This window comes from Parambassis ranga, chromosome 18, assembly GCF_900634625.1.
Source record: "Parambassis ranga chromosome 18, fParRan2.1, whole genome shotgun sequence".
Lineage (NCBI taxonomy): Eukaryota > Metazoa > Chordata > Actinopteri > Ambassidae > Parambassis > Parambassis ranga.
In genome coordinates, this window is record NC_041038.1 from 13,055,357 (window position 1) to 13,079,694 (window position 24,338).

The following is a 24,338-nucleotide window of genomic DNA, read 5'->3' on the forward strand; positions in this document are numbered from 1 at the left end:
TCAGTGTGTGTGTTAGTGTGTGTGTCAGTGTGTGCCTGTGTGTGTGTCAGTGTGTGTGTTAGTGTGTGTGTTGGTGTGTGTGTTAGTGTGTGTCAGTGTGTGTCAGTGTGTGTGTTAGTGTGTGTGTCAGTGTGTGTGTCAGTGTGTGTGTGTCAGTGTGTGTGTCAGTGTGTGTGTGTCTTTGTGTGTGTGTCTGTGTGTGTGTCAGTGTGTGTGTTAGTGTGTGTCTGTGTGTGTGTGTGCCTGTGTGTTTGTGTGTCTGTGTGTGTGTTTGTCTGTGTGTCTGTGTGTGTGTATGTGAGTGTGTGTCTGTGTGTGTTTGTCTGTGTGTGTGTATGTGAGTGTGTGTGTGTGTTTGTGTGTTTGTGTGTCTGTGAGTGAGTGTGTGTGTGTGTGTGTCTGTGTGTGTGTGTGCCTGTGTGTTTGTGTGTCTGTGTGTGTGTTTGTCTGTGTGTTTGTGTATGTGTGTTTGTGTGTGTTTGTCTGTGTGTGTCTGTGTGTGTGTGTGTGTTTGTCTGTGTGTGTGTATGTGAGTGTGTGTGTCTGTGTGTGTATGTGAGTGTGTGTGTTTGTCTGTGTGTTTGTGTGTTTGTCTGTGTGTGTCTGTGTGTTTGTCTGTGTGTGTGTGTCTGTGAGTGTGAGTGTGTGTTTGTGAGTGTGTGTCTGTGTTTGTGAGTGTGTGTGTGTGTCTGTGTGTTTGTGTGTGTTTGTGTGTGTGTCTGTCTGTGTCTGTGTGTGTTTGTCTGTGTGTCTGTGTGTGTGAGTGTGTGTTTGTGAGTGTGTGTCTGTGTGTGTGTGTCTGTGTTTGTGAGTGTGTGTCTGTGTGTGTTTGTGTGTGTGTCTGTGTGTGTGAGTGTGTGTTTGTGAGTGTGTGTCTGTGTGTGTGTGTTTGTCTTTGTGTGTCTGTCTGTGTGTCTGTGTTTGTCTGTGTGTGTTTGTCTGTGTGTGTCTGTTTGTCTGTGTGTGTCTGTCTGTGTGTCTGTGTGTGTGTGTGTGTGTGTTTGTCTGTGTGTGTGTTTGTCTGTGTGTGTGTGTCTGTTTGTCTGTTTGTGTGTCTGTGTGTGTGTGTGTTTGTGTGTCTGTGTGTGTGTGTTTGTCTTTGTGTGTCTGTCTGTGTGTCTGTGTCTGTGTGTGTGTGTTTGTCTGTGTGTGTGTTTGTCTGTGTGTGTGTGTGTGTGTGTGTGTGTGTTTGTCTGTGTCTGTCTGTGTGTGTGTGTCTGTCTGTGTGTGTTTGTGTATGTCTGTGTGTGTCTGTGTCTGTGTGTGTGTGTGTGTTTGTCTGTGTGTGTTTGTCTTTGTGTGTCTGTCTGTGTGTGTGTGTCTGTGTGTGTGTGTTTGTCTTTGTGTGTCTGTCTGTGTGTCTGTGTCTGTGTGTGTGTGTTTGTCTGTGTGTGTGTTTGTCTGTGTGTGTTTGTGTATGTCTGTGTGTGTCTGTGTCTTTGTGTGTGTGTGTGTGTGTTTGTCTGTGTGTGTTTGTCTTTGTGTGTCTGTCTGTGTGTGTGTGTCTGTGTGTGTGTGTTTGTGTGTGTTTGTGTGCCTCCTAGCTTTAACTCCTTGCCTCTGACCTGGACCTTGGACTTCCTCAGTCTGTGGTGGGTGCTGATCTCTTGGTGGGTTTCTTTTCACAGGATCTGGTCCCAGAGGGGGTGGTTGACAGGTGGAGTATCCTCCTCCCCTACGAAAAAGGACAACATGTGGCCTTCTGGGTGGATCTGGACTGACCTCGTGAACTCAGGTTCTCAGGTCAAGAGCCCGTCCCAAGATGGCCGCCGCAGCAGCATCTGACGGTGAGGACAGATTCGAGGACGCGCACTTCCTGTCTGCTGACATCAGCGAGACAATTGCCTGAAGACTGAATTAAAGCTGAAAGGACATTTGTGGGCAGCAGTGGCTCAGTGGTAGAGCAGGGATGTCCAATAACCGGAAGGTTGGTGGTTCGATCCCAGCTCCTCCCAAGTCACAATTAATTCTTAATTTAACAGAAGGATTCCAAAGAATGGACGCTTCTATATTTGTATGTATGTACTAAAAATGCAAATAATAACTTGGTATATGAATAAAAACTAAGACTTAAAGATGAGCAGGAAACATTCTTAGAAAGAGCATGAGACGTTTATTCCATGTTTTGGTTCGATACAGAGCTCGTGTGTCGGTCATCATGTGATCGTTGTCATGGATCCGCTTCAGAGCAGCTTTTCTTTCCATGACCGTCCAAACACAGTCTTCCTGTTTCCTGTCTTTCTTTAATCTCCTTGTAAACTCTTTTCTTCTGATAGATTCTTTAACATGTGATGATCCGTGTACGACATCATTTACAGGACACATCTTCACCACTGAGCTGAGCTCGTTAAACATCTGACAGTGAAATACAAATGAAAAATGAAAGAAAATGGATGATTTTAACTCTTTACTTCCAAACGTTGAATATTACAAACCTCATAGAACGAGTCCTGTTTCATGCTAAATAGATATAAATTATTATATATTTATCATTTTAAATGACATCACGAGAAAGAAACTGGATTTTAAATCAGACTCATGTTGATTGACATTAAAAATAATCGTCATGAATAAAACTGCTTCCTCTCCTTCAGCCTGTTTCTATGACGACAGGAACATAAACACTACGGCTGCCATCTTGGATGTGACATCTTCCAGCTGCAATATTTAGTGATACATTCCATCGGTTTGAGCCTTTCTGCCTGAAACATGAGCACGTTAAAGATCTTTGATGTGAACACATGAAACTAATGCTTCATGTTATCATTTAATGGTTTTTACTGATTAACTTTGTATTTTCCTTCGTACTCCTGCTCAGTCTTATCTGAATCAGATCTGCAGTGATGAGGGTGGATGTGAAAAGAAGAAGCACAGATGGAGCTGGATGGAGCGATGTATTCAAATGAACAAAAGTAGAAAACATGTACAATATAAAATCTGAACCAGTAACTGGACCGTCCACCGACAGGAAGAGGAGCTTCTTACACAGAACAAATATGTTTCTGCATGCAACACACAAAGACACACACACACACAGAGACAGGCACACACACACACAGACAGAGACACACACAGACAGACACACACACACAGACAGACACACACAGACAGACACACAGACAGAGACACACAGAGACAGACACACACATACACACAGACACACACACACACACAGACACACTCTCTCACACACAGACACACTCTCACACACAGACACACTCTCACACACAGACACACTCTCACACACAGACACACTCTCACACACACAGACACACACACAGACACACTCTCACACACACAGACAGACACACAGACACACTCTCACACACAGACACACACACACAGACACACTCTCACACAGACACACACACACACACTCTCACACACAGACAGACACACACAGACACACTCTCACACACACAGACACACTCTCACACACACAGACACACTCTCACACACACAGACAGACACACACAGACACACTCTCACACACACAGACACACACACACTCTCACACACAGACACACTCTCACACACACAGACACACTCTCACACACACAGACACACTCTCACACACACAGACACACACACAGACACACTCTCACACACACAGACAGACACACACACACACACTCTCACACACACAGACACACACACACACAGAACCTGGAATGGATCAGTTGATAAACACATACTCAGGCAGGGACGGCTGCTGCTGCTTTAACCCAGTTTAAACAGCGGCCCGGTTGCCGCTGAGTTTACAGTACAATCACTTTGTATAAAAGCTCCTTATGCAGGATAAAAGACACATAAAGTAAACAAGCATATAAAGACTCAGTCTAGTGTTGTAGGTTACAGTCCCCCCCCCCCCAAAGTGTTTCATGGTTTAAAGTCCTGATAGTCCGTCTCACCCCGTCACACACAGACGCTCGGTCAGGTCCCGGTGGACTACTTTTTATTGTTCTGGTCGCCATGACAGCGAGGCCCGGTCCGTCCACACCAGGAGCTCCTACTGTCGAAGCCTTAACGGTTTGCTTTGACCCTGTTCTGCTATGTTAGCCTGTTAGCTAGCACCTTTTAGCATGGATCAGGAAAAAGGCATAGTTGAAGTCTGGTTACCATGGAAACGTATCCACCTGCACCACACAAACTCACTGCCTGAGACGGAGCAACGTTACGTACGTATGCACAGCGCCCGCCATCTACAGGCTTCCTATTCATGTCTATGCTAGCAGCCATGCAATGCATTCTGGGAGCTCTGAGTTAGCTGTGGCTCATTAGCATAAAACTGAGGGCTCTGCTACTTTATGCAAATGAGCAGCATCCAGACGGCTGTTCACACTAAAAACGCCACACGCTCTGGGACCCTGACTGCAGGCGGGTGTGTGAGGGGTCAGACAGACGTAGTGTAGCTCGCCGGGTCTCAGCGGAACAGTAAAAACCACATGGAAGAGTCTGTCTGCTCCCCGTGTCTGTACATGTTCTTCAGTGTAACAATCAGTTAGTGTCATTGACGATCACAATAACCATGTGCTCCTCGTCCAGATTACCCACAGTCCTCTTGGCGGCCTGCAGGTACTGCTGTGAGAACTCACCGGGGGGGAAGGCGTACAGCATCGCCCCCGGGCCGCCCTCCTTAGCAGCGGGCAGGCTGACCACTCCTGCGGCCTCTTTGTTCCGCAGGTATGTCACCAGATGGCGAAGTAAGCGCGCCTGCAGGCCCGGCTCAGGAGCGGGGGCCTGGCGGTCAATGGGGCCCTGAAGAGCCAGCAGGATGGCGTACCCTTCTGGACGGCCCAGCTTGATGCGGCGTGACACCTCGTCCAGCCGGGTCTGGTCCATGCGGAGCCGCTGGGCGATCTTGAGCTGGCTGGGCTGGTTCTGGGTCTGCAGCTTCAGACTGTCCTTCATCACGGTGGTAAAGAAGGCCGCCCCCCCCTCCAGCATGTACAAGTCTGTGGGGAAGCTGCTGTTCTTCAGGGCGAAGAACCCCCGCCACGTTTTGGAGAGCGTGGACTGGGCGAACTCGGACAGCGTGCTGGGAGAGGAGGGGGTGTGTGTGTCCGTGGGGATGGCTGGGGAGCCGGCGGCGGTGACATCGCTGTTTCGATGGTGGTGGTTATTAAGGTGGTCGCTGGACGACCGCTTGCCGTGGTGGCGGCTGGATGGGGGGTCTTCTTCGTTGGTGTGGGAGTGTCGCCCTCCACCGCCGCTGTCAGGAGAGTGGTCTCGTGGCTCTGTGGTGGAGTCGGGGGCTCGAACTCTTGCCCGGTCTGGGCTCGCATCCGGAGACACGGCGCCACCCGGACCTCGCGCCCGGGACCTCCCCCTCTCCTTGTCCTTCTCCTCTGTCTGTCTGTCAGCAGACAGACTCCTGCTCCGGCTCCTCCTCCTGTTCCTCCGCTCCTCTTTCTCCTTCAGCCACCGCTCCCTGCTCCTGCTGCGGCTCCTCGCTCCCCTCCCGCTCCGCCCAAACGCCTCCACCCCTGCCGCTCTCCTCTCCAGGCTCCGGGTGGGGCTGGTTGGGTAGTCTCTCTCCAGCAGGGCCCTCTCTCTCTCCCTCTGTGAGAGGAGGCTGTGGGGGGGCGGTGAGGAGCGGTCCCTGGTCCCCCTCAGCTCCCGCTCCAGGCTGCGATGGCGACTGTAGGCCTCCCCGAGGAGGTCATAGTGGGCGGGGAGTCCAACAGGAGGCTGGTAACCAGAAGGAAATGGGCGAGAGGGGCTCTCCTCCACTTTAGCAAAGTCCACCCTGAGGCGGCGTTCTGGGCCGCCCAGAGGAAAGCCCCTCATCTGCGTGCAGGCGGCCTGAGCGGCGTCCAAACTCTCATACTGGATGTAAGCAAAACTGTCCCCCTTCACATAGTCGATATTCCTTATGCTCCCAAAGCGGTCGAACTCCCGGGCCAGGGCCGCCAGGGAGTTTCCGGGCCCCAGGCCGCCCACCCAGAGCCGCGTGGTGGGGTTAGCTTTACCATATCCGATCTTTATCGGGTTGCCGCCGATCAGCCGGCCCTGCATGGCCACTTTGGCCCGGTGGGCCATGTCTAAGTTCTGGAACTTTACAAAAGCATAAGCCCCCCCTTGTCCACGAGCAGGCCGCTTAATCACCACGTCCTCGATGATGCCGTACTTGTCAAACCCCCTCCTCAGCTCAGCCTCTGTCACGTTACCGTCCAGGTTTCCAATGAACAGGTTGCTGGTGGCCCTCTGGTCGTCCTCAGGTTTTAAGTCCTCCACCACGGGCATCGGGGGGAAGCCGTAAGGCCGCCCCCTCTCATCCAGCATGCCGTAGTAGTCCAGCAGCCTCTCCCGCTCCCTGCTCAGACCCAGGGTCTCCAGGGCGTAATGCCTGGCCCTCAGGTCTCTGAGGTTGCTCACCCCGGCAGCCGGCGGGGACAGGGACCGCTGCCGGTACGGGTAGGGCGCGTGCAGAGGTAAATACCCGACGTCAGGTGGCGTGACGCTCCGCTTCCTCACGTACATGGGTTCGATCTTCAGCTGTCGGTCACCCAACACTAACCTGGAGGACTTGGCGTGCCGGGCCTCTTTGGCGTCGTCTGGGTTCCGAAAATTCACGTAGGCGATCCGGCCCAGCTCCGGCGTGTGCGACAGCTTCACGCTGACGTCCCCGAACTTTTTGAACTCGTGAAACAGCGCGTCCTCCACGTCCTCGTCCGAGACCTGCGAGCCCAGGTTGCTGATGAGCAGCGTCTTGTACTCCAGCGTGCCCGGCCTGGCAGCGGGGAGCTCGGCTGCTGTGGTCCGGAGCGGCGGGCGACCGAGGAGGCTGAGCTCATGCCTGTGGTGGAGCTCCAGCGCGGCCGCCCGCTCCTCCCTGAGCCGCGGCTTCTCCCGCTCCCTGCTGCGGCTCCGGCGATGATATCCTCGGCTCTCCGCCAGCAGCAGAGCCAGCGGCGGCGGCGGCAGCTCCTCTCTCCGCGCAGTCTCCCGCTCCCTCTCTCGTATCCGCTTTGCGATGGCCCTGGACGGACTGGCCTCTCTCCCGGCCTGCCTCTTCATTCTCAACGGATGATGGAGCTGAAACTTTTGGGTGCCTGCAGCGGGAATCCGGCCCGGGAGCGAATTCCAGGAGCGTTATCCACGAGAACGAGGCAGGCGACGGCTTCGGCGAAGACGCGGTTAACCCCCGGAGGCTGAATATTCACGTATGTGTCGAAATAAAAGCATAAAATCGTTTAAAAACATGTCAGCATCAGAGGGTCTGCACCAACGCCGCCATCTTGGACAATAGGAATGTGCGCTCTCCCTCTGGAGGGCGGAGCCCGCGATGACGCACACCGGCGGACGTCTGACGTATGACGTTTATTTTGGAATAAAAATGGAAAGTTGTCCTGAAAAAAAACAGAACACAAAAAAAGAACACCAGGAACGGAACATGTGTCTGTGTGTTTCTGTTAAAAAAACAACCAGTTTTTATTCCACAAATAAAATTAAATTAGTTAAGAAATTAGTTTGGTTGCCTAGCAACAGCAATCGAACTCTTCTTCTTCACCCTCTTTCTTCTTCTTCTTCTTTATTCTTCCGTACGTGTTTTGGCGCAGCGTATCTTCAGGATACACTGACCGATTTCAGCCATTCAACTATCACATGTTCACCTCACAGAGCACGTTCCGGGTCAACTTCAAGCTTTTTTCAAAAATGTTTTCAAATATTTCAAATATTAAGCAATGTCGGTGTCATTTTTAACATGGGAGTCTATGAGAGAGCCCTTCAACGAGGGTCGTCTGCCAAATGTTTCTCCTCCTACAGACTCATGTTCAGTCTTGAAACGCTTGTCAGAAGCTGCTCTATCCAACCTGTATTCAGAATTTTCTAATTCTGAATCCTTCCCGTGCGCCAGGCTCTCAAAGTTGGAGTGGTTTTTTTGGGATGGTTACCATGGTGACAGGCCGACACACAGAGGCACACACAGCTCTGAACTCCTCTGATTCTCCAGCAGTTCAGAGCATCGATCCTTCACATCAGCATCAAAGCAAAGCTTCAGCTGCAGCAATCAAACTGCTTTAGTTAGAATGTAGCTGCTCAACACCGAAGAAACTCTGATTAAAGTTCCTGTTTTTGTTTGCGTCGTGTTAGCGTTCTGTTTAATTTCCTGTAGCTAACATTCACACAGCTACGTGCTGTTTGCATCACACACGCAGGTTTGCTGGAACAGGACATCAGATAATCACAGCTAGCATAAGAAACCTGAGCTGTCGGAGAAACGTATCATTCTGCAATAAAAAAATCATGTTTAACTCTTTAAATATAGAAAACAATAGATGCACAGATGTTTTCCTTTTATTGAAAAAGTAGAATAGTACAGTTGTAACAAATGACTGGGTCTGACATGGAAACATTCCACTTCTCATCCTTATCACTGACAGAAACCCCGGGGTTCATCTCACAGCTGAAACAGTGACGCTGCTTTGAGTCAATCCAAAATATTCCTGTTGTGAATGACAGCCGGCGACTTAAAGCAGGCGCAGAGCTGAGCTGCAGTTTTAACCATTAAGAAAACATTAGAAGGATTTTAACAGTGGACCAGTCCAAAGAGAGAGAAGCAGAAAAACAGCTCATCACATGAGAAGTGAAAGACGTCCTCAGTAAATCATCCCCTCAATATGGCCGACCGCTGAGCGAGGACGCCACCTGCCACGAGCCTGATCAGACCTCTAAGGTGATCGATGGGTTAAAGGTTTTCTTTTTCAAATGTAATAAACTTGTCAAATATACGATGTCATCAGCTCCGTCTTATTTGTTTTTAAAACTCGCATTTCCCCACACGGAGTGGAAAAGGTCCCCGACACAGCAAAGTTAACCCAGGACTAAGCCGATAATTTGATTAATAACTGATGAACCCTGAGCTGATGGTCACACCGAGCGCTGCACATCTCTGCATGTGTGTGCTTGTAGCAGCCGAGCCACATGAACACACACATTAGGTGAAGAGGAGATAAATGGCGTCAGGTGCAGCCTTTTAACCCTTTCTGGTTCTCTCATCACACACAGGAAACAGCCCCTTTAAATAAAGGCATGTGATCCAAACATTTGTGTCAGAGTCACAGATTCTGTTCAGAGGCCAGTTACCCGACAGTGACCCCACGCCTGGATGATGATGATGATGATGATGATGATGAATGAGAGGGGAAAAGATTTCTGTCCATTTTTTATTAACCCCAGTTTGATGGCCGGAGTGTGCCGACACTTGTGTTTCAGTGGGCAGCCAGAGGTTTCCTCCTGTTACAGGCGCCGCGGTGCGACCTGCGACCCGGTTTTCAAACCGCTCTGTGCCAGAGCAGGATTAACCCTTAGCAGCTCAGGTTTGTGATGTTTAATGGGATGTAATGACTGTCACAGTGTTACAGAGAAACAGAAGAAAGCTTCAGACGTGACGATTGATCGAATGATTGATTCCTGTTCAGACCCCGACATTTAAAAAACAGAACAATAAGTTACACTTCCCTCCACCTCCTCCACCTCCTGTTGGTTTAACTGTATCCTAATGGGGCTGCAGGGGAAACAGGCACAGGTGGAGGATTCAGCCTGACAGTGATCTTATTGAAAGGTATCGCCGTCCCCTCACATGATTCAAAAGCCTCATGTGCGTTTACATTTATATCTACACTGCTGTGCAGGATTACCACGAGCGTGCACAAGACTGAGACACGTCAAGACAAAACTCTTCCTCCTCCTCCTCTTCCTCGCTGGGTCGCAGTCAAGTGCAAGTCAAGTCCAAAAAAGTAGTGCGTGTGTGTTCACAGTTCTGTCCGTGCCTTGGCGGCTGCCGGGGCGTACTTGGGCATGAGCTCGGTGATTTTGCGGATGAAGTCGGACTTTTCGGCGCAGCCTTTGCAGGACTCGCCCCACTCCTCCAGGATCTTCTTCAGGTCTTTCACCTTGAGCTTCTTCAGGTCCACTGTGGACAGGTCCAGCTGTTTGTCTGCAAGAGATGACACAGAGTCAGGACATGGCTGCAGATTCCTTTCTGCCCCTGAAACCTAAAGATTTAGCACAGTCTGCAGAGTGTCGGGGCCTCCTGCTCTGAGCTGCCTGTATTTGAGTATTTATCAAAGATAAAGTCCTCACGGGACAAATGTGTACATGAAGTGTGAAACAGCTTCACCTTCTGGCAGCAGAAGTTTCATAGAATTCAACATGTTGCCATGAAGGAAACAAACAGGAAGTCCACACAGCTGCTCAGAAACCTGAACCTGGCTGCAGACACGCTGCAGATGCTGGCAGGCGGCTGTGCTGTGAAGGTCTGGTCCTCTTACCGTATTTGAGCTCACAGATCTGACTGTCTTTCTTCTTGAGCTTCTCACAGATCTTCTCCACAGGCACGTGGTAGCTGAGCGGTTTGGACACCTCGTTGATCATCTTGGTGGCTGCGTCGCTGGTCGCTCCGATGTAATAACACTGGACAAGAGAAACAGAAGATCTAACCGGACTGTTTTACAGTGCGCCGAGCGTCTCAGCAGGTCCACAGACCTACAACATGACATCTGAGCCGTCAAATACACAAAGACACACACAACCCACCACCACTGCAAGGATGGTGTAGTTACTCACAAAGCGGTTGTCTTTGCCTTTGGCATCCTTGCAGCTCTTGACGATGGCCTTCTCAATGTCTGCACTGTTAAAGTTCACACTGTTGTCCTTCAGCAACTCGTAAAACTTCCCCAGGAAGGTCACGCACACTGAAACAGAGAGGACGGTGGATCAACACACAACTACTCACCAGGCTTCACTGTACAACTCAAAATACATGTTTTTATTTACAGCTAAACAAATAATTAAATGTAGTTTATCAATAAGAGTTTTGTGGCCTCAATATGATGCTCAACTCAAACCCAGACTGTGTGGGACCACAGGTCCGAGTACACAGAGCTGGAGTGGGCCACATGTTACAGAGCAGCAGGTGCAGAACAGGCGCTCAGAGCGAGGAGATCCACCACCGACAGACCAGACCAGCTTCATCGTGGGAACCCTCAGGCATCCATGATATCTACATGTGTTTTTCTCTCACAGGCAGGTGGAGACACAAGCTGAGCTGATTCTACAAGAGCCACGAAACACTGAGCGCAGCTGAACCACAGCGGCGGTTGCTGGACGTGAGGTCACAGCTTGAGACCTGTAGGAGCTTTAGATCTGTCCCCACACCCCTCTAAAGGGGACCGGCCTGCTCTTTAATATTTCTTGTTGAGCGTTACAAGTCTGCTGCTGCTATTGTGAAGTACTGTTCATTAGCTTTCTGTTGGTGAGGCCAGCAGGTCCGTCCCCTTTTAACGCCCCTGAAAACAGTTCCTTCTGTGTCTGTGAACCGTCTCTTGGGTTAAGTTTTGATATGTCATCACGGTTTTAGAGAATAACTCCTGATCCATGACTATGACCTGGACCCAGACAGGTAGGAAACCTACGTCTGAATAAACCACATCAAACATACATTCGACAGCACAGTCCACCAAAACCCCCCAGGACACATGGGACCAGTGATCTCTGACACCTGCTGCCGACCCGGCCGGGCTCAGAGGACCACCCGGTCCCTGGAAGCAGGCTGGATTTAGTGTTAGCTTCAGGAGGATGTGTGTGTTCCTCCTCTGAACTACCCCCAGAACTACCCCCCAGTCCTCCGGGTTCACCGGCGGTCTCACGCTCAGATTAGCTCCGAACACGGAGGCTAAAAATAAGAACATTTGTGCTGCTGCTGTGTGAAAAGTTGCTGAAGCTGGCAGCCGTTAGCCGAAGCTAGCTGCGGCTACAGGCTGAAGCTGGCAGCCGTTAGCCGAAGCTAGCTGCGGCTACAGGCTGAAGCTGGCAGCCGTTAGCCGAAGCTAGCTGCGGCTACAGGCTGAAGCTGGCAGCCGTTAGCCGAAGCTAGCTGCGGCTAGCTCCCGGTCCTACCTTCACACTCTCCCTCCTTCAGGGCTTCCGCGGGCCCGGGCACGAGAGCGAGCGCGAGGGCCACCGACAGCCCGCTGAGAGACAACATGTCGGCAGGAGACAGCAGGAGACGGCTTCACCGGAGACAGGGACGTTCGTTTGACGGCTGCAGACACGGGGACAGTCCGCTCTCATGAGCCGCTGCCGCTACGGAACAGACGCCGGTAAAAGTGAGTGAGATTGTTCGGGTTTCCCGGTGCCACGTCACTCTGAGCCGGCGCCTTATTGGCCGAGACATCCGACTTCTTCCGCAGTCCTCCACGCACTGCTCTCTGATTGGACAGACGCAAAGCACTCCGAACACAACGTCCAGTTGGCGCCCTCTGATTGGTCCACAGCCTCACCACCGCTCTGACAACGTGCCTCTCACAGAGGCTGGAATAAATGAAACAAGCAGCGTTTAGATCTTTATTTATGAAGTTATGAAGTTATTCACTTGTTCATCTTTGTAACTTTAGATTGATTTTGTGTTTCTGTGTATTTCTACATTCCTTTTGTTATCTAACCCCACAACTATCACCGGCAGTTACATGACAAAGGACTGAATCTAATTTCAAAGTTTCCCCAGGGATCAGCCTTACATAACATTTTTAGTTTAAGATTACACCAGATTATTTATCTCCCATCAGATCAGATGTCAGCGAGTCCTTTAAAAGCACTGAATGGTGGAAGCTTCTGTCTGGAAGGTGAACATAACACACTGTGGTATTTCACTTATATTTTATATGACCACCATTGTTTGACTCGATGTTTTATCATCTTTTGGAATTCTTATTTTGGCCTACCTTCTCTTACCTGGTATTATTTCTGATCATTTCCTCCATCCACATTTACCACATCATTCCTAACAGAACATTTAAATAATGACAGCAAGAGAAAGGCCGTGACATCGTCCCAACAAAAACGTTTTGCTCTTTTATTGAATGAAATGAAGTCCAGACACCACAAACAGAATCACACTTGGCATTTCAAGTTTGCATATCCCTACCACCATCGTCTGCAAGACCGAGAGCTTTGGCAACTTTATCTGTAAACTGAAAATTCAAAAGACAAACTGATCCAGAGAGGAAGGCGGTCTAACGAGGGGGGCACGGTGTTATTGTGTTTGTCAGCTCATGTGAGGGGAGGGACAGACAAACAAATGAAACCCAGGTTAAATCAGAAAATATGTGTATATTTAAATTACAGCCTCTACGTCCTGTTAACAACATTCTCAACAGACAGAAGTCGTTACCGTATCATTTCCTTATCTGATATAATGGTTATTTTCTTTAGGTGTACATCATCTCAGCCATGTGTGACATCTTCTTGGGGATGTACAGATAATACTCCATGTAGCCAGAAAGGTCCTCTATTGTGATGTCGTCCACATATGCTCGCGCCTGCTCCGAACACGATCGAGGCGAGCCCGACGACAGCGAGGAAGGCGACGAAGCCGCGGCAGTGTTACTGTTGAGAGTTCTGGGAGCGTCCTCGTGGCCCGGCAGGCTCCTCTCGCATTCTGAGATGACATTACGAAGCCCGGTGAAGGAGTACACCTCCACACCGTTCCAGCCCTGCTGGTGGGACCGGCACCGGCACTGAGGTTCAGCAGCCTGCCCGTTCTCCTCCTGGGAATCACAGGAGCAGGAGACACGAAGGCCTTCAGCAGAGCCGCTGCTGTGGAGCTCTGACAAAGCTCGGAAATCGGCAGCCTCTGCAGGCCCGGACCTCTGAGCTGCTCCGGGTTCCACGCTGTCACAGGCACTTTTCTCTGAGCCGCTCTCCGTGCTCAGCGCGGTTTCTGCACCCTGTCTGGATGATGTTCCTCCAATATGTGTTTCATAAGCGTTCCGAGACCCAAACACCAGAGAGGAGATGTGGCCAGCGGTGCCTGACGGAGGGAGCTCTTTCTGGGACTGGGTGTTCACCGAAGAGACAGTAATCCCGTCGACTGTGGGACGAGGCTCTGTGGGCTCAGGCGCTGCAAGGCGCTGGTGCTTCAGGCATCCACTAGGGGGCGACAGTGCAGCGGCTGCTGCTGTGCTGCAGTAGGTGAACTTTGGGGGCTGGAGGATGGGAGACTTGGACCTCCGACGGCGTTGAGTTCTAGAGGCTCCTCTGGAAGTTTTCCTCATGCAGCTGAATGCAGAGACACAGTGAGGAAGAAGGAGGATGTGAAGAAACACTCTGAAGATTTAACACATTTTACAGATGGAAGGCGTTTGTATGATCCAACATGTGGCACACCAGAGCTGTATGTATGTATTATTTTAGCTCTTTTTACAGTCAGAATTGTGTCAAAGCTCTTCACAGAGACCCACAGCCTGAACCCCCTCACTTTAACAGGAAGATTTATAAATAATTCAGTTGTTTTTCAGGCTTTGAGACAAAGCCACATATTTACAGAGTAACTGCTGCAGGGAATATGACACTTACAAGACATTAGACAATATCACTGCTAGTGCATATGATAAACACCTGAAAAAGAAATCTGCAGACTGATCAATGATCATCTCAAATATGGCGACAACCACTCATTAACCCTTGTGTCAGTTTCACACACCACATGGATCAACCTACCCATGCCAGTTGTCCTTTGGGCAGCTGAGTTTGGGCTTTGCTCCACTGCACTCCAGAGAAGCTCGTGGTGCCACTCTGGGGGCTAACGCCTCTGAAACGCTCACAGCTCCCGGTAGGCTAGGAGGAGATAAAACAAAACATCAACATTCAGGAGGTCTGTGGTGGTAAACGATTCATATTTTATACTGTTATTTATTGACTGATACTTTCCCTGCATTTTGCAGTGGACTGTTTGATTCATCTGTGATCCGAGTGAACTCTACAGCTTTAGCTCAGATGTTGCACAGGGCTGTCAGTTATTACCATCAAGGCTGTTCCACACTCCAGAGAACAGAGAACTCGCTCCACAGGTGGTAAGAGTAAAAAAAAAGTTCTTTTCGGCACGGAGGTACCATACTCCGCGAGACGTGTGTGTGCAGAACTCCTCATACGGCCTCCTACGCAGCGCACGTCACACACAAAGGTTGACAATGCAGTTGTGTTGTAAACTGTGAGCACAGTTGTGGGTACCTGGCCTAACGAGCTGATCATGTTCAGGGCAGAGGGCGCACAGCTGACAACAGATAGAAGATCAGTGCAGCTGACTGCAGCAGACCTCTGGTCTGTGTGAGTTTAACTCTGTGAACGTGTGGATGACTGTCTGCAATAATACATCCCATCTCCAGGTCTTTAATGTGCGCGAGCCGCTGTAACACTGATCATTACTGTGTATGGATCCAGTATGAGTATGGATCCAGCTTCACAGTGTGAGTCTTCTACTTTTTAAACTTGTGTCTTATTTATTACCATTATTGTATTATAAATAATTCATTGTCACTTATCAATTTCTTAACCTGCAACACTTTAAGCATAAAATGCCTCGACAAAGTCTTTGTATATATTCATATGTATATCATGCACTGTGTGCATTTTAACTGTAATATCTATAAAGCTTTATGAAGCTAAGTTCCAACATGTCCCTGTTTCGTTAAAACCTGAGCGACTGCTGGCCGCTACACATCAGCAGAGGAGTGAGCAGTGAGCTGCCGCTCACCTCTCAGCGTCGACCCTCAGCTTCTTGAATGCTGTCTGCAGCGTCTCCTCCTCGCAGTCCTTCCCTCCTGCCTCCATGGTGGGAGGAGGCCGCTCTGACCAGCCACCCAGCTGAAACACAACACAACAACTTAGCACCGTAACTGTGGCATATTGTTGATGAAGATTCTCAGTCATCCAGGTTCGGGTTGGGCGATATTGGCAAAATAATTTATCACGATTAATTGTGGCATTTAGCCGATAACGATTCATTTAACAATTAATTGATGACAATTGCACTGACATGTTTTGGACTCTAAATCGCCACATTGTTCTAAAATGATACCGACAAATCATCAGTCAAGTGAACTCCTTCATTCTAACAAAAAAAATGTGTCTGAGCAAATGAACCTGTGAATATGTCCCACACTACTGCATGTTTTCACTCAGACTGTAGAACAGCAGCAGAAAAACAAACAAACCGGACAATTCCACATTTAAATGTATGTCTGTGCAAATCAACCTGTGTTAGTTCTTCCAGCGCTTAGTTTGGTCTCGAGATTCTCGGCTGAGTGGAATTCTTTCCAATATCTGCTGGAGGAGACTTCACTGTCGTAATGTTTCCTGTCTTGCTGTGGAGTCTATAAATAAAAGATCGGGAGGCAGCTTCTCCAGTCGGAGTTCATTCTTTTGATACAAGCAAACATTCCGTTACTATGGCAACAACCAACGCTCCACGCTTCACCTAATGCATGTGCAGCACTATATACAGCTGTCGCCGGCGTTGTGTCCTCGTCGCTCTTTCTTCGGCTTTCTTCGTGCTCCGGCTTACGGTGACAGACGTTGAACCTCTGTTAGGAACGTCTAAACACCACTGCCTTCTGCCATTATTGTTATTGTGGGCTCACATGTGTGCGCTTGCGGGTGATGGTGAGAGTACGTTGCACACAAAAATGCGGCATCATGACGAGACACTAATCGCCGTAATCGATAAGTGGCAAATATTAGGTGACAGTTTTTCTGACGATTAATTGCACGATATGATTTTGCACGAGCCTAATCCGGGTTATATTCATTCAGAAGGTGGAAGCGAGGCAGCTGGACTCGCAGTTTACTGTTGACACTAAAACAGAGAAGGTGACTTTGCTTGAAGAAGAACCCTTTTCTTTCATGACCACAACAGTGCTGTAATTTTCCAACAGCTCAAACAACAACATAGTTAATGTATCGGAAGGTGGGTCAACAGAAAATGAACAAGTACTGTGTCAAGGGTCTTATTTTAATAGTCAAACATTCTGATTCCAGATTATAGAATGAGAAGCTTTACGGTTTGCTTTGGACTGACAACCAGACAGAACACACACACATCAATTTTAATTAGGTTAGGGTAAATATTATTTCTTATATATTTATATATGTTGTTGTATCAGAGTCAGAAATACTTTATTGATCCCAGGGGGGAAATATAAATAAGTATAAATAAGGATGTATAATATTTTTCCTCACCATGACAACTTTCATGAGTTCTTTGAAGAGAACAGACATTTGAAGTCGTTAGCTTTGCTGTACTGTCATTGTTGTCATATATTACATAACCCAGGACGTGATCAGCAGGTCAGCCCAGCACGGAAGTGAGCACTGTGGGAGTCACTGCCCGTGTCCGAGGCTTCGAGTGAAAAACAACGTTTCAGGAACTAAAATCCGACATAAAACGTGTTCAAACACTTTGTGGTGTTTAACACCTGTGAATGGAAAGTTACATTCATCCTCAGCAGAACAACAACAACACAGACACACAGCTGTAAACACTGGCTTCCATAAACACACCCCGTTAGCTAATGCTAACAAGTTACCGAACTGGCTAGCCGACAGCTGCGCGCTACAGAAACTCTGGGGTGTTTTAAGTGTTTAAAAAGCGGTGGGTGGTACTCACGGTTGAGGAGATCCTGGCCGCAGTAAGGAGAGAGAGGTGCCCGGGGCATACAGGGTGTTCCCCTCACCACAGGCCCGCGGAGAGCGACGACCCAGCGATTCTAGCGAAGCTAAGGCAGGGCTAGCTAAAGGCTAGCAGGCGATGCTAGCTCCGTGCGACGGTCTCCTCCGCGAAAACACGACCGCCTGCCTTCGATGAAAGACGGCGCATGGACGGCTACACGTGAACCACGGAACCAAAGACGAATTATTGTCAACTCTGGACAATGGCGGGGGCGGACGGTGCAGACGTTCCGGCCCTTTGGACACTTTTCTCCGCGCTGTCCTTGTTTACAGTCGAACCGTCGCAGTGACTCTGCAACAACGCAGCGCCGCTGACGTCACCAGCTAAAAAAACACACGACGTCACTCTGTACCGCGTGTACCCGCTTTTTTCAGTGTAAAAGCGATTAAATAACACGGCACGGCACGCAGCCGCCAGCCAGAGGCCTGGAGACTGAAACCCGCGTTATATAAGACTGTTCACACACATGAGCTCAGAGGCTACACACACACACAGAGACACACACATAACACACACACACACACACATATACACATATACACACAGACAGACACACACACACACACACACACACACACATATACACACACACAGACACACAGACAGACACACACACACACAGACACACACATAACACACACACACACACACACACACACATATACACACAGACAGACACACACACACACAGAGACACACACACACACACAGACAGACACACACACACAGAGACACACACACACACAGACACAGAGACACACACATAACACACAGACACACACACATACACAGACAGACACACACATAACACACAGACACACACACACATACACACACACAGACACACACACACACACACACAGAGACACACACACACACAGAGACACACACAGACACACACATAACACACACAGAGACACACACACACACAGACACACAGACACACACACACACACATTATACACACACACACATATACACACACATTATTCACACACATTTTAGTGTCACCACACATGTTTTTCTTTTTGTCCACAGAACATTAAAAAATACAGACATCAACTGACATGAAAGAGACACAAAATGATCTATAAGAGACACAACACTACACCAAAAATACACAAAACACCCACAAAAAGCTCCAAATTGACAGAAATCATCCACACACTTGTATTTATATAATGTTAGTTTTAGTTTCTAATAGAAGCTGAACCAGTCACTGACAGGGTTAATATTTCTCAGATTTTTGGTTTGTAAACACATCAAATCACAACAACCATTTTTATTGTGGTGCAAATCCGTCTGCAGCTGGATATAAACGGGGAAAGCTGCAATGTTCAATGTTGACTTGTGTCTTTGAGTCACCACCAGGGGGCAGCACCAGCTCTGTTTTCTTCCATGAGTCTCCGAGTGTTTGCAGCTGACCCAGAATCTCTGAGCAGGGTGTGTGTGTGTTTTCCCTCGGCGGTCTGGGATGAAGCAGATCAACGGCGAACAGGGACGAGCTGAGAAGCATCAAACCTGTTCTGGACCAAAGGAGACGAAGAGGCAGCAGAACACAGCTGATCTCTGGGAGTCATCCACCTGTGGAGCTCTGCTCAGCCCTGACACCTGACAGGGGAGGAGCCGAGGAGCTGAGGAGCGTCTTCATCAGGGAGTCTGTGGGGATTTCTAGAGTTAAAAGAACCGTGTGCACCGCAGCTTCTACAGGAAGACGTCTGACTGTAAACTCTGGGGGGATCCACTGCAAACATCCTCCAACCACAACATCTCTGACGAGAAGAGGCCGCTGGAGAAAGCCCCGCTGAAACCACGAGCTGGGGCTTCACGCTGCAGCAGCTTCCTGCACAGCTGCAGGTGAAGCCCAGAGACACACACAAAAAGACTTCAACTACAGAGACACAAAACACACACAAGACACCGATACAAGTCTCACAACCACCACAAAGTGACACAATACCACAAAGAAATCCAACACAACGATATAAAGACTAAAAACAGAGACACAAAACACACAAAACAGCTACAAACACAATAATGTGTTTGTAGCTGTTTTGTGTGTTTGTGTGTCTGCAGTGTGTTTGTGTGTCTGCAGTGTGTGTGCAGAGACACACTGCAGACATTAATTCAGTCATTTGTTGACCGGACGTGTGAGTGTGTGCAGACGTGTTTATATTTCTGCTGACCCGACGACCTCCAGCTGATCAAACTTCACTGAGACGTAGCGACGTGTCGCCACAGAGCGACGTGTCCCCTCAGAGCGACGTGTCCCCTCAGAGCGATGTGTCCCCTCAGAGCGACAAACACTCAGAGTTTACTCAGGACACGTCTCACAATCGCAGCGTTCACTCAACACTACGATCCAAAGAATCAGGTGACTGTGATTGTGCGTCCTGGTCCAGATGTCCTGGTCCAGATGTCCTGGTCCAGATGTCCTGGTCCAGATGTCCTGGTCCAGATGTCCTGGTCCAGATGTCCTGGTCCTGGTTCATTAACGGGCTGTGTGGGCCTCAGAAACCCTGACACTCTGTGAGGTGATGTTATTTATACAAAAGGTAAAAATGTTTCAACAAATTGTCGCACTCTGCTCGACGCACACCGAGTGTGTGTTTGTGTGTGTTTCCAGGCTCCGGGCTGTGTTCTTTGGCCTGCTCCTCCCGCTCGCTCACTTTTGTTTGCAGGAATGCAGGACCTCAGATCAGGTTCCTGTAATGTCACAGATGAAAAGAGCGACACAGATCCAGTTACCGCAGGAACCGGTTCAATACACACAAGATTTCATCACACAACACACTGGACCAACACACAGGACCAACACACTGGACCAACACACGGGACCAACACACGGGACCAACACACGGGACCAACACACTGGACCAACACACGGGACCAACACACTGGACCAACACACGGGACCAACACACGGGACCAACACACGGGACCAACAAACGGGACCAACACACGGGACCAACACACTGGACCAACACACTGGACCAACACACGGGTCCAACACACGGGACCAACACACTGGACCAGACCACACCATGACCTCTGATGTCCAACCTGGACACAACAAATGACCTATTTTCAGGCATTAGACACAGAAAGACTCAAAACATTCACCAAGAGACAAAAATCACCACAAAGACACACAAAGACACACAGAACAATCACAATGAGACACAAAACCACTACAAAAAGACACAAGACAACCACAGACACACAACGTTTTGTCAAACATGCTGCTGTCATATCGAAGCCTCACGGGGGTCAGTGAGGGTCAGCAGATTATTCCGCCTGTGCTGATGAGGTCGGGTGCAGTAGGTGGCGCTCTGTTAACAGAGAGAGACAACATGTCCTCACTTCCTGTGAGGAGGAGCAGCAGAGACCGCGGCAGAAAGTTCACTACATTCGTTTAAATTCATGAAATCAACCAGCGGATTGTTTCATCTCTCCAGTGATTGACGTGTCTTCTATGGACGGACACGTCCTCCGTCTGTCTGGGCTGCTGTTTGTTGCTGGGGGGCCTGGACTCCTTCCTGGTGCTCAGCCCTTGTATGTGACCTCTGGCCTCTGGGCCCGGGTTCACGGCCTCTGTGGGCGGGGTGATGGAGGACTCGCTGATGTGGGGGCTGCCGGTGCTAAACGCTTCCACATGCTTCCGCTCGCATGTCCGACTGTTTGGATGTTTGAGAACCGAATCTGTGGGAAACTACCCACCGCCGAGTCCTCCAGGAGACGCGTGGTGCCGACCTGCTCGTGACACCGGCTGCTTTATCAGCTTTAAGGGTTAAAGACGACACCTAAAAGGACCAGTACTGATGAGGTCATGAGCTGAACTGCTGCCCCCCCCTCAGCACCACAAACATCTTCGGTGTGTTTAGATCTTTGGACTCCCAGTCATCTGATGTACTGCATTAACCCTTTAATCCTCCACCTTATTACAAATGATGAAGACTTCCAGGAAGTAGACGGAGGCCCGCTGTAGGACCTCAGAGGATGTTTGTTGAAGATGTGTCACATTAGTGTTTTAGACTGAAGAATCAGAATTTAAATCACACCGCTTGTTACTTCCTGCTCTTCAGCAGCTCCAGCCGGTCGGGTGGAATTTGCAGCATTATGGGTAAAATGGGCGGCGGTCTGAGAGACGTCAGCAGAGTCTTCAGCCGCTTCCTGCCGGAGCAGCTGGATTTGCTCCTGGCGCTGGCTGATGTTTGTACGGGCTGGACGGAGCTCTCTGCTGTGGGAACGTGGCGTGTGCTGATCCTCCAAGGATCACCGTCCCGCCAGGTCTGAGGGTCTGATTCACATGAATACAGACGGAGCTACAGGAGGACAGAGCGGAGGAGAAGGGGTTAACCTGTGGGACAACACAGCAGTGACTATTATTATAACAAACCTAAACTTACAGACCCGGGCTGTGGCCTGCAAACATGAAAAGTTGGACATTTTATGATGGAGGTGTATGGGGGTTGACTCACTTCAGAGGCCGGCCTCTAGTGGACACTGGTGGAACTGCATGTGTCAGCCCCTTACAGGCGCTGCTTGGGTTCTGTGTCTGTTGTCAGTACCAGATTTCACCCGTCAGTGGTTTGGTTCTCATGTTGTGGTGGGCCGATGAGGGAGAAGTAACGCCCATGCATGTGTTGGAAGCTGAAGTTCCCCATGTGGCCTCTGGGGGGAGGCAGCACCAGAAGTCCTGAGCTGCTCCCCAGAGGCGGAGTCATCAGATGATCTCAGCTGATTACAGCTGCACAGACTGAAAAAGACTCAAACTGGCAGCACCCAGTTCTGAGCTATTTTAGCTTCACTTCTGTGGAACTGTCATGGCGTCCATCTTTATATAACGAGCCCAAAACACACACACACACACACACACACACACACACACAGGAACATACAGTGAAGTGGTGTTATTATCTCGCCTTCACACAATCAGAGGCAGGGAGTGAACGAACTGGAGTCACATTACTTTGACTCCATACATAAAGTATGCTGACTTCCCTCTTGATGTCCCCCCTCAGGGACAGGACTCGCCTTTACTCAGCTTAACGTTCTAGCTGACCCTCCCTAAACCGGACCTGGGGGCAGGGCGCTGGATTTACTGTACCTTCACACACATGGAGCTCATTTAGACTGCAGAAAACATCCTCCTGCAGCCTGTCAGACACTCAGCACACCTCCTCTCTCCAGAAGAGTCAGGTTTACATCACATCTACACCGTCTGCTGCAGGTCGACTGGAGACATCCAGGTTTATCTCAGTCACACAGGGACGGGGGGTTAGATCCACTACATCTCAAACTCCCACAGCTCCACCTGCCAGGCTGCAGGCTCTGAGCTGGGGCTGAACCAGGTTTGGTTCTGTCCAATCAGAGTCCAGTCAGGAAGTGCTGTCGGTTCTGTCCAATCAGAGTCCAGTCAGGAAGTGCTGTCAGGTCTGTCCAATCAGAGTCCAGTCAGGAAGTGCTGTCAGGTCTGTCCAATCAGAGTCCAGTCAGGAAGTGCCGTCAGTTCTGTGTCTGTTGCTTCATGAAGACTTTTCTGCTTTGATCAGTTTGTTTCAGTCAAAGTGACTTTATGCTCATATTGTCCTCACAGAGACACAACAGTCCTCTACACACACACACAGATCACGACTTCCTGCATCTGCGTCACATGGTCCTCTTCTCTGCTCCGCCCCTTCAGAAGACCAGCAGCTGGAACCACCTGGGTGGAGACCAGCTCCATCAGGTAGCAGAGCTGCACTCTGTGAGTGAATGAAACAGAACGAACAGTTAAATGTATAAATGATGTTTAGTCTGCCTGCTCGTAGAAGACGGCCGTCATGAAGCTGTCAGCACTCACAGGTTTCTGTTTTACGACAGCGCAGAACAAAGTCAGGTATTTTGATGACACCTGTAAAGTGTTTGAAATGTTAGCATCTGAGTTGCTTCAGTTAACCCCGCTGGATGCATACCTGCATGTGTGGGAGCTCCTCCGCCTCCATGACAGGAGAGCGCAGTGACTCTGTGAGGCCTCAGAAAGACAGAGCGGCTCCTGATGTTTGTGTGATGTGTCCGCACAGGTGTGTAAGGAGCGTTTCACAGCTCGGAAACTCATCCACCAGCACATTAAACTGTGGCCTCAGAACTACGCCTGCATGCACGCAGCCCTGCACACCTGCAGCCCTGCACACCTGCCACAGGTGATCCCCGAGACCCACACAGGTGCTGCCACAGCATGGCGTCTGTAGACCTCAGAGGCTCAGAGCCAGCATGCTAGTTGCTAGCCTTGACATGCTAGTTGCTAGCCTAAAATGCCTTTATTAGCCTGCGTATGCCAGTTACTGACCAACACATATCATTTATTGTCCCGGAATGCTGAACTTTGGACACACACACACACACACACACACACACACACACGGTCTCTGTTGATCTGGAGATCATCAACCTGAATGATTCTCTGCATTTCTACAGTGTTGTCCTGGATCGCTGGTCACATGACGGTCACGTCATTACGCTCTGGAAAAACAGCTGCCTCCATCTTTCAAAGCCCTCGCCTGGTTTTTCTTCCCACAGCAGCGGGGAGTCAATCACTTCCTGTTATTAAGTCTGGCTGAGGGTCAGAGGTGAGGGGTGAGAGGTGGACGGCAGCGGCGGCGTTGACAGCGAGGATCAGGGGAGGGTGGGGGGAGGGCGGGGGGAGGGCGGCTCTGTGTGGGAGCGGGAGCGATGATAGGAGGAGTTACAGAGGAATGACAGGAATTTCCTGAGCGGCAGTGATGGAGGCTCTTTGTACCTGAACACACCGCCAGGTCCCTGAGCTGTGATTGGCTGAGACGGA

At 49.7% G+C, this 24,338-nt stretch overlaps 3 protein-coding genes across 3 annotated transcripts; all 3 read right to left on the reverse strand.

Moving 5' to 3' along the window:
• Positions 1-3,547: 3,547 nt before the first annotated feature.
• LOC114451132 (putative RNA-binding protein 15B) lies at positions 3,548-7,249 on the reverse strand. Its single transcript, XM_028429698.1, has one exon. It carries the CDS (start codon positions 7,018-7,020, stop codon positions 4,498-4,500), a length of 2,523 nt encoding a protein of 840 aa, XP_028285499.1. The 5' UTR covers positions 7,021-7,249; the 3' UTR covers positions 3,548-4,497.
• Positions 7,250-9,156: 1,907 nt separating this feature from the next.
• LOC114451174 (mesencephalic astrocyte-derived neurotrophic factor-like) lies at positions 9,157-12,143 on the reverse strand. Its single transcript, XM_028429750.1, has 4 exons — positions 11,905-12,143; positions 10,573-10,700; positions 10,278-10,419; positions 9,157-9,943 (listed from the first exon to the last, which is right to left on the reverse strand). Exons 1-4 carry the CDS (start codon positions 11,990-11,992, stop codon positions 9,759-9,761), a joined length of 543 nt encoding a protein of 180 aa, XP_028285551.1. The 5' UTR covers positions 11,993-12,143; the 3' UTR covers positions 9,157-9,758.
• A 684-nt stretch (positions 12,144-12,827) lies between these two features.
• Positions 12,828-17,847, reverse strand: LOC114451134 (oxidative stress-responsive serine-rich protein 1-like). Its single transcript, XM_028429700.1, has 4 exons — positions 17,450-17,847; positions 15,539-15,648; positions 14,506-14,622; positions 12,828-14,064 (listed from the first exon to the last, which is right to left on the reverse strand). Exons 2-4 carry the CDS (start codon positions 15,613-15,615, stop codon positions 13,215-13,217), a joined length of 1,044 nt encoding a protein of 347 aa, XP_028285501.1. The 5' UTR covers positions 15,616-15,648; positions 17,450-17,847; the 3' UTR covers positions 12,828-13,214.
• Between the last annotated feature and the right edge of the window lie 6,491 nt (positions 17,848-24,338).